The sequence below is a fragment of the Hippopotamus amphibius genome, chromosome 2 (assembly GCF_030028045.1).
Source record: "Hippopotamus amphibius kiboko isolate mHipAmp2 chromosome 2, mHipAmp2.hap2, whole genome shotgun sequence".
NCBI lineage: Eukaryota > Metazoa > Chordata > Mammalia > Artiodactyla > Hippopotamidae > Hippopotamus > Hippopotamus amphibius.
The window spans coordinates 194,098,495-194,109,379 of record NC_080187.1 but is presented as its reverse complement, the minus strand read 5'-3'; the positions used below and the strand labels follow the sequence as shown (position 1 = coordinate 194,109,379).

At 43.0% G+C, this 10,885-nt stretch overlaps 1 protein-coding gene across 4 annotated transcripts in view; it reads left to right on the top strand.

The window, feature by feature from the left end:
• Positions 1-8,648: 8,648 nt before the first annotated feature.
• Positions 8,649-10,885, top strand: part of DMXL2 (Dmx like 2) — a 168,689-nt gene continuing 166,452 nt past the window's right edge. For all 4 annotated transcript variants that reach the window (XM_057722413.1, XM_057722411.1, XM_057722414.1 and 1 more), the window contains exon 1: positions 8,649-9,175. In XM_057722413.1, the coding sequence (XP_057578396.1) occupies positions 9,089-9,175 (87 nt within the window). In that variant the 5' untranslated portion in view covers positions 8,649-9,088. The remainder of the gene's footprint in view (positions 9,176-10,885) is intronic.

Here is a 10,885-nt window from a genome sequence, read left to right as displayed (position 1 = left end):
ACCTGGTACCCATTCAACAGTTACTCCCCATTCCTTCCACCTCCACCCCCAGGCTACTGCCAATCTGTTTTCTGTGTCTCTGGATTTACCCATCCTGGCTACTTCATATAAATGGACTCACACAATATGTGACCTTTTATGTCTGGCTTTTCACCGATCATACTGTTTCTGAGGTTCAGCATATTACAGCGTGTATCAGTCTTTACTCCTCATCTGGCTGAATAGATGCTATTGGATATATATACCACAATGTATCCATTCATCCGTTGGTGGATGGCTATTTCTTTTTACAATTTGCTTGTTAAAATACATAATAAAACCTTAATATATCCTGAACATTCATCCTTAAACAGTTTTTATCGTCTTGCTCTACACATGGTCACAGGAATATGCCTATACAAATGTGCTTGCAACATTTAGAGCTAGATTAAAAGAAGAGTTAACTTAGAACTTCAGTTTTTGGGTTGACATGTAACGCATGTCAGCACACCCCCACAATGGCACGTACATACCTCGATTACCATCACCATCGGAGCTGGATCCTCCTGAACTTTGTGTTTTGTTTCTGCTTTCAGATATGAACTCTTTCTTGCAGGAGGCGACACCATGAGGAAGTGCTGATTCCTGTTCCCTCTCACCTCTCTTTAGGGGTGTGGTGTTAAGGGGCCTAGTCCTCTGACTGTCTTGGCCCATCCCTAAGAGTACCGTACAGTGCTTGGTGATCTCAATACCATAGAGCCTGGTTATTTGCGTGATTTTTCTCCAGCAACCAGAACATAATCAGTTCATTTCATTCTCTAACTCTAGGACCAGATTAACTCATTACTCCCTATTTAAAAGCTTATTTTCTTAAGACTCATGCCAGCAAAATGAATTCATCTCTCCAGAGGCACAGAATGGTCTGCCTACTACTCAGCAGGCCATACCTAAGCTTTCGTAACTAATTTCATTTATTGTTCAGTCCTTACTCCTATCTCATTGCCACTAGCCTCTATCCCCGTAACCACCACATGATAGAGTATTTTTTTTCCTGAGGTCGTGGAAAGATAAGTGGGTTCTAAAATATTTGTCACATTTTTACTAACTCAATTTACATAATGCACCCCCAACACAGTTAATAACTACTTGGCTTAATAAACATTTCTTGAGTTCCTACTGTGTTCCAGGCACTTTGCCAGGCTTTAGGAATTAAAAAAAAAAGCTAAAAATATGAGATAGGATTAGACACAATTCTAACAGAGTCGCAAAAAATAATGGCGTAAGTAAAAATCCAGATGTAGAAGCCGAAGACTGGTAAGAGGGCTCCACGGTTGTCTGGGACTTAGAGGAAAGCTTCCAGCTTTCTACTCTGCCATCCCTGGGGTTGAGCCTCATCCTTGTGTTCCAAGATAGGGCTCTGGCCATCACATCTATACTCTAAGGAAACAGGATATAGGAAGGAAGGAGAAGGCATAAAGGGTACGATAGCTACCTTTTAAGGAAAATTTCCAGAAACTGCTGTACATGTCATTATCAGCTAACATCTCATTTGTCAGAACTTAGACACATGACCAAATAGCAAGGTGGCAGGCTGGGAGATGTGGGCATTTATTTCCCAGGTAAAAAAAACCAGAGATTTGGGACTTCCCCAGTATTCCAGTGGTTAAGACTCCATGCTTCCAATGCAGGGGGTACGGGTTTGATCCCTGGTGGGGGAACTAAGATCCCACATGACACTACACCTAGTAGTGGCCAAAAAATTTAAACAAACAAACAAATAAAAAACCCTGCAGAGTCTAATGAGAAGAAAACAGATAATGGGGAAAGCACTCAGCAATTGTCATTAAGACAGACCTTGCCCTCTGGACAGATAAGGAAAGGAATTACCTGTAAGAGTGCATAACAAAGGGACCCAATTCACACTGGGGAGAGCTCACCAGAGATGGGGGCTTCTAACTGAGTTTTTAAGGAAGAATAGAAATTAGTCAGGCAAAGAGTGTGGTGGTGGTGATTGCGGTGAGGGAGTTTCTAGATAGGGGAAGTACCTAGTTTCTAGAGGCTTGAAATAAAAGAAGTTACTAGTACTTCAGTGTGGTTACAACATCTACTTAGAGGTCAGGAGTATCAAAAGATAAAGCTGGAAAGATAAGCAGGGGTCAGTTCATGTCATATCTAGTCTACGTAATAATTATTTAAATGGAAAAATTAAAAAAAATTAGTTTCCACTTAAGCTCTCACTTAAATGAGTTTATGAAACACTAATATTTAAGGAAATCAGTGATATTTGTAGAATATCTTACTTTTCACAATATAATCCTAAATAGTGACTGCAAAGAAATGAACCATTCACTATAATTTCTCTAAGCTGATCAGTCTTCTCAGATTCTAGCAACAAAAGAATCCAAATAGATCAAAACTTACCTTATTCAACTGCTTATAAGATTCATAAAGTTTCATTCCTGCCCTTCAAAAAAACTGTTCAAAAATTGCCCTGTGTTCAATGCACACATACTGGAGATAAAAAGGTAAAAGCATAAGGTATGAGTTAAATAGCTAATGTTCTGAGGTATAGTCACCAAGAAGACCGTAATTTAATGCTGCCTGTAGCAGAGAAAGACATCATAGCAAATATATACATTTTTTCATCCTATAAGTGGTATTCTTAATTTAAACAAAGCAAAAATAATGTCAGAGGCCATAGAGATGCTCAGAGGTAAAGTCTGGGTCTATGACAAAGATTGTTTGCAAAGATGGCTACAACAGTTCCTCCTATAACCCTGTGCAGTGTGACTTTTTTGTTCCTCCCATCAAAAGATGGAATTTATTTCTCTAGCCTTTGAATCTGTGCTAACCTTGTGACTTGTTTTGACCAAGGAATGTAGTAGAATTGACTCTGTGTGTAACCATCAAGACTGGACCCAAGACTGCTGTGGAAGTCAGTCTAGCCTATGGAGGAGAAGGCCACATGGAGGGGAAACCAAGGCATCCCAGGCAACAACTAACATCAACTGCCAGTCTTGAATCCATCTTGGGCCTTCTATTCCAGGTGACCCTTCCAGCTGGATGTGGCTGCATGAGTGAGTGCAAGTGAAACCAGCAAAGGAACTCCCCACACAGTCCACAGAACATAAGAAATAAAGACAAAAGAAAAAAAAAAAAAAGAAAAAGAAAAAAAAAAATCAATGTTTTAAGCCACTAAGTTTCAGAGTGCCTTGTTACACAGCAATAGATAACTTAAATAGGGTTATTCTTTTGATATTTTAGATTAAAATACGTTACCACTATAGCTTATGACTCAAAAGCAGTGAAGGCATTACTACTACATCAATTTCAGACTTAGTGATTAGACTTGCAACATGAATTTGTAATAGGAAGTCAGGGCTTTCATTGCTATCAACAAAAGAAAATAGCATCTTAAAGCATGAGACATCTGTAAGAAAACTGTAAGGTCTCCACAACTAGAGTAAACATTTAAAAATATGGATATTAGACCCCCAAACAAATGGACTCACTTGGGAAATTCAATATTTAAAACATATGGATAGCGACTTCCCTGGTGGCACAGTGGTTAAGAATCTGCTTGCCAATGCAGGGGACAGAGGTTTGAGCCCTGGTCGGGGAAGATCCCACATATCTTGGAGCAACTAAACCTGTGCGCCACAACTACTGAGCCTGTGCTCTAGGGCCCGAGAGCCACAACTACTGAGCTCACGTGCCACAATTACTGAAGCCCGCTTGCCTAGAGCCTGTGCTCTGCAACAAGAGAAGCCACCGCAATGAGAAGCCCAAGCATCTCAATGAAGAGTAGCCCCCACTCGCCCATGTGCAGCAAAGAAGACCCAATGCAGCCAAAAATAAATAAATAAATATTTTAAAAAAGAAAGTATTAAAAAAAAACCGTACGGATAGTTCACCAATAAAGAACTGATAATAGACATATCAAAGATCAGCATTATAGCATTCTAGATTTATGAGTAGAAATTCCAATTACCTCTGTAGGTAAGAAGAATGAAACAAACGATGCCCCTCAATGCCTGAAGATAAAATCCTTGAGTTCTGTGGTAAGGTAGTCAGCCTCCAAGGTGCCACCCAGTGATTCTCATTTCTTGGTATTCACTCTTTGGGGAAATACTCTCCCACACTAAATCATGGCTGGCCTGTGTATCTAATAACATATGGTGGAAGTGACGGTGTGTGACTTCTGAGGCCAGGTTTTAAAAGACAGTGCAGTTTCTAACTTGGTCTCTTTCTTGAATCACTTGCTTTTGGGGAAGCCAGCTGCTATGTCTTGTAGAGCTATGGAGAGGACCACATAGCGAGAAACTAAGGCCCCCGCTCAGACACTGGGATCAGCTTTCAAGCCAGAGAGTGTGCTATCTTGGAAGAGGGTCCTTTAGTCTCATTCAGGCCTTCAGATCACTGTAGCCCTGGCTGATACTTCTTTTTTAGATAGCTTTTGAGGTTACAGTTTATTTACAATAAAATTCACTAATTTTAAGTGTATAATTCAATGATTTCTAGTAAATTTACAGAGTTGGGCAACCATGACCACAATCTATTTTTAGAATATTTTCATGACACCAAAAGAAACCCCAGCGCATTAGCAGTTACTTCCCATTCCACCACTAGCCCCAGGCAACCACTAATCTATTTTCTATGTCTATAGATTTGCCTTTTCAGAAAACTTAATCGAAATGGAGTCGTGCAATATGTGGTCTTTTATGTCTAGCTTCTTTTATTCTTTAGCTGACATTTTGAGACACTCAGAACCAGAACCTCGGAACTAAGCCACTACTGTATTCTTGAGGCACAGAAACTGTGTTTATTGTTGATTTTAGCCTCTAAGTTCTGGGATACTTTGTTACGCAGTAAAAGATAACTAGTGCACATGAGTACGTGATTACTGGCTGGGAAACTAAGTTCCTCAGACATCTAGTGTTCTGTTAAACCTAACTCCAAAGGTACAATAGTTGTTACTATTAAAACTTTATACAAATAGCAAATCTTTATGTTGTATCCCTGAAACTAATATATGTTAATTACACCTCCATCAAAAAGTTGTGGACATGAGAAGCCATATCTTACAATTGTATTGGAATGTTTTGTTAATGATACAAAACTGATAATTTTTCTAATTTTTAAAAGAAAGTCATTTCCAGATCAGAAGAAAGAATCCCCACTTTATCTTTAGGTCCATGCAAAATGTTGATGAACAAGGAAGAAATGACTGTGGACAGTTAAAATGTGGTAAATCTGTCCTAGCAGGTGGGCTACTAAAGAAATTTGCCACATTAGTCTGGAATGAGTTTTGGTTGATCAGACTGGACAACAAAAGGCTTGGCTGTAATTCCAGGAGACTTAACTAGCTAGCTGCAACGTTGAGATGTTACTATGGAGAACTGGACTCACGAGGGAAGAGAGGAATAGGTAGATGCAGGCTTAGGTTTTGAGTTGATACCAAAAGGAAGAGGCCTCCAATGTCACAACTGTGAATTGGCCAAAACTTCATGGAATATTGTAAAATGAGAGCCAACTGTGAAATGGCTTAAATAATGTGAAATTAAAAATCCTGTTGACAATCAGAGTATAATTTTTGGTTTGATAATGGTTTTGACTCAGTTTTCTTTTTTTTGGTTTTTTTTTGGCCACGCTGCCATGTGGTTTGTGGGATCTTATTTCCCTGATCAGGGATTGAACCCATGCCCCCTGCAGTGGAAGCAGAGTCTTAACCACCACCGGACCGCTGGGGAAATCCTTGACTCAGTTTCTAATGCAGTGAAAGTTGAAGATTAAGAGATGCATATAAAATCCAGTAGTAGCTATGGGTTTCAAGCTTTGAAAGTATTTCTTTAAGTTTTGAGGGTGAAGATTAGTCTTTATTATGCTTAGAAACAGTGTTCTACAGCTATTATTCACTAAAACACTAGCTTCTATAACATATTCATTTTTTCCTGTTACTCAACATGTATTACTATTCAGTGAAATATTTGCCTTTATGTATGAACATGATGTTGGAATTTCTTCAAATCTATTAATTTGCTGTGTTTTGTTCCAGTTTTTAGGGAAATGTTTGTCTACATGTATTAAACCTTCTTGTAAAGGAATTTATTTACATTTATTGTATTTAACTGCTTGCTTTATACCAATTCTTACTGATATATACTGTATATATAGGAATTACCCCAAATTTATTTGATACTGTGGCATGCTGTTTAGTTGCTAACACCAAGATGCACCAGCAGTATTTGCTTTTATGGTACTTCATGCATAGTATGGGGCTTCATTTTGTGTGTGTGCATTTGGTTGTCTGTAATATTTTCACTATTTTTAAAAAAAATGTGGCTTAGTACCTTTATTCATGGTTAGTAGCATACAATTAAATATACAGAAACTGATCCCAATATACTGTATATAGTATATTCTATTAACATGAGTATGTAAAACTTCCACAAAACCACTGAAAATTATTTAAACACTTTCACACACACAAAATAAATACATGTATACTGACAAGTTCTTTTCTTTTTTTACATTGAAAGGTCTCTTATTGAAAAAAATCATTATTAGTAGCTTTATTTTTTATATATATGGTCAATTAAACTCTGACAGGTTCTTTTTTACCCCATAAAATTTTCATGAAAAACTGGGTGATCTTATTCACTTTAAAATCTTGTATGCCAGCACAGATAAAGTACTATGATTCAGGCACCTGGGACACAGAGAAAATAAGATACTGATCCTGACTTGAAATATCTACAACTCTAGTAGAAGAAACAGACACAAACCAACACTTAGATTGCTATGTGATATGTATGTTTCAAGAGGAAGAAGCCTCAAGGTATTTCGGGATAGACAAGAAGGGTTTTACTGAGTAACTGACTTTTAAACTAAATTGTGGTTTGTCAGATTAACAAGGGGAAGGAAGGCATTTCAGACAGAGCAAAGAGCCATGAACCAAGACTTGGAAGATTAAGAAAACACCGTATGCCCTGGAGACAGCAAATAGCTCTGTGGGGCTGGAGTGTAGTGGGTGTGACTGAGCAGCCTGAGATAAAACTGAAAGATTAGGCAGAAGCTGTAGGGAGTGGAGATTTAAAGCAGAGGAATTTTTCCCTTAAAAAGTTTTCTCAGGCTGCAGAGCTGTGGGTGGACTGGAGAGCACGGAGATGGAAGGCAATCAAACCAGTTAGGAGGCCTTCAGGGTAATTACATGAGAAATAATGCGCTCTAAAATGAAGGTAAAAGGCAGTAGGGATGATGAAGGGCATGAATTAGGGACCTTGAAAAGGGACCCTTGGATATGGACAAGAGAGAGAATGGGACTGAAATTGGCTCTGCGGTTTCTAGTTTGGGTGACTGGGGGGACAATTAGCCACCAAATGAAAATGAAAATGCCCTAGGTCATTGGGAATTATCTTTGACTCCTCCTTCTTTCACTAAACTGATTACCAACTTCTGCCAGATCGTTGCCTGCAATCTTCACCACTCTTCTAATTATCATTCACAGTGACACAAAGTCACCTTCCTAAAGCAGGTGAGTGTATACATTTCTGCTCAGAAGCATCCCATGGACTCCAACCCCCCCCACCCCCACCCCGGCGCCAACCCACTGCAGGCAGAATGAAATCTAAGCTTCTTGGTGCAGCATTCAAGACTACATGTTCAGGCCGGCCACAAACTACCTCTTGGTTGTGTCCATATCTTAACTACCATTTCCTTTCTCCACCCTATATATCTTCAGCCTTAAACATTAATCTAATCGTTGTTTCTCTAAACACATCCTGTCAATTTACACTTTTAAGCCTTAGGTCAAGCTGTTTTCTCTATTTGAATGCAGCGTTTTTGTCAGCCTCTCCATAACACTATACCCATCCCCTTACTCAAAAGTATTCTTCCTCTTCTGTGGTGCATAGACTTTTGTGTCTCAATCCTAACACTTCTGGCGTTCTGCCTGGTTTTATAGATGGTTGTATCTTAGTCCCCTCTACTTCCTTGCCCCAGTGACTTAATCACACACAGTGTAGGCTCAAAGCCTTGTGACGAATTGAACTGGAGCAGGGATCGGATCCCTGTATCAAAGTTCAGAAGTCTGGAAAAATCAGGCGATTCTACGAAGATCCATGACATCACGCATGAAAAAAGTCTAGAGTCGTCACTTGTTCCAGGGGGTCCTTTCGCTGCATAGAACAACCGTGACAAAAGGTGGGAACACAATAATTTGCTGTCAGGGGAGGACGGCTTCTCTACCCACTTGCAAGATGTTTTTATTCTTTACATAAAGTAAAATATCTCATGCACTGTACTTTAAAAAAGGCCTAAGGGACCTGAGGTTTCCCGAGGTGAAATTTCCCAGCGACGGGTGTCCTCCTGAGGTCAACTGCATTGACCATCATGCAGTGTGCTTGGCAATGGATTAAAGACAGCGAAATAGACTGGCGGTGCGTCCGCTGAGTGGGACAGGGGCTCGGCCGGGAGCGGCCTCCGCCCCGCCCCGCGGCCACCCCTCGCGACTGCCCCCAGCGGCCGCAGGCGGGAGGCTCCAAGGGAACTCCCGCACGTCTGCGCGCGCAATCCCGGGACAAGGGTCCGCGCGGCGCGCGTAATTGCCCTGGAAACCTCTAGGCGCGCGCACGCGCAAACGCGGGGCGGGGGGCGGAGAAGGACAGAGCTGAGGGTGCAGCCGCGCGCGGGAGGAGGGGTTCACCCTTCCCCTCGACCCGCGCTCCCCCGAGGTGGACGCGCGCGCTGCCCACCTCCCTCGGGCGGAGCGTCCCTCCCAGCACGCGCTCGGCCGCGCTCCCCCCCACCCCTCACAAGCACCCTCGCCCTCCTCCCGCGTTTGTGCGCCGGTGCAGCAGGCAGTGGGAGCATCCGGGCATTTCCGCAGCCGAGCGGCGATCCGGGAGGGGGCGGCGGCGGCGCTCTCGGAGCTCCCATGGCTGGGACGCGGCGGGGGGAAGGCGAAAGGGGGGTGAGGCCTTAAGCCAGAGCCGCGGCGGGGTGGGTCCCGAGGGAGGCGGAGCGGGAAGCGCTCTCGCGGCCGGAGGAGGGCCGGAGCGGGGCTCGTTGCGCCCCTCGCGCGTTTGTCTGGCCAGCCGGGGCTCCGGAGATGCATCTGCATCAGGTCCTCACTGGAGCTGTCAACCCTGGAGACAACTGCTACTCCGTGGGCAGCGTCGAGGATGTCCCCTTCACGGTGAGCGGCGTCCAGGAGTCCGAGGGGGAGGAGACCGCGGTCGCGACGCGGGGGCCGAGACCCTCTGTCTCGGGCCCATGCCTCCCCGGGAGGCTGCGAGGTGTGGCCCCAGTGTAGGGTGGCGGGCCGTGGGACTGTGATTCCTGCGGCTGCTGAGGAAATCACCCGTCAGGTTGAGGAATCCACCGCACTGTCCGACCTCAGCAAACGGGCCCCGGGGGTGGCTGGACTAGAAGGTTCATCTCCTGGGATGGCCCCGGGTCTGCGGTGGAGGAAGGTGAAACCGCGGAAAGCCCGGAGCGTCCGTTTCGCACCTGCTCTCGGCATGGAGACACAGAGGCTGGGTCTTGCCTCCTCTCGGAGCGCGGAAGGGATGCTGCGCCTGGCTCCCCCTGCCCGCTGTGCTAGGGCAGCGGGGAGCCGCTGAAGGCGGTGGCTTCGAGCCCGACCCTCTGTACCTCCTGCTATGCAGAATCTTAATTCCAACAAGAAAAGGGAAAAATTCATTCTCTGAATGAATGGAATGGAATAATTAGTGACAGTGCCCTGGAGAGCTCTTATTTATCATGAGATCACGATTTGGTAACCTCTCCCTAGATAATATTTTAAGCCGTTTGCAAGGTAGGCTGGTTTGTTTGTTTTTAAGATAAGGCAATGTGAAAATTTTATGACTGTTTTTCCTGTATGTGAGATTAAAGTGTGTCTAAACAATGTGTTAGAACCTCTTAAAAATCTGGGTGAAATAGACATGTTTCTCATGGAGCTTGGATGGATCGGTCCTTTTGAGAATGGTGTGTTGTTAGCATAGCCAATTCAGACCAAGCCCTAAGCTGCTTTTACCCACAGAGAGACTCCCATGGATTAACATGTTTCTTTTTTGTGTTAAATTTAGACATCGTCCTCCTCAGAAGGAACTGTAGGCAATGAGACCTCGATTAAATACACATTGTTATTAATAATCATTCTGCTTGAGAAAATTGGAAATGGCATAATGGTATGCTTTTTAGACAAGGAAAACACGTTGATGTCTGCTTTCCAGTAGCATGTTTTGTAAAGCTGCAGAAATAAGAAAAGCTCCTGCAAAACTGCAGAATCATTATGTAGCACAGTGCATTCAGGAGCAGAATTTATCTATCATTGTGATACATTAGAAATAACCCCATAAGATTGCTTTTTGGCCATTTTAATTTTAAATGTAATCAACTTGGCTTTGTACCAGTTTAGAATGAACGGTTAAAAAATATAATTTGCCTGACATATTGTTAGACCTGTCCCTATCAATGGTGTCATCTGTGCTTTGTGTACTTGTGACCTAAAAGATCCATATAGTTTTGAGTTTGGGCTTCAAGTGTGTAGACAGTTTTGGGGGCATAGAGAGTAGAAATTACCCTCTCTCCTAGTTGTGTAGGTGGGGAGGAAGTTCCCCAGGGTTAGAAGAACAGGCTATCTCCATCAAGAAATGAATCTGGAATCTTGGCTTATCTCCACACTATTATGGTGGTGGTAGTTTTCTATTTCCATCTAAGGTAGAGTGTTGTCTCATAGTGAGGCTGGTATATAGGGCTAAACAGGTTCAGGTGCAGTCTGGAAAAGCCAGTGCCAGAACCATTAGTGCTCTGCAGGTGTGGTTATGCTGTAGACTGCCCATGACCAGATCCTTGGAATCATCTTCAAATCTTTTTCCAAATGTAGCTGACTTTCTGCAGTGAC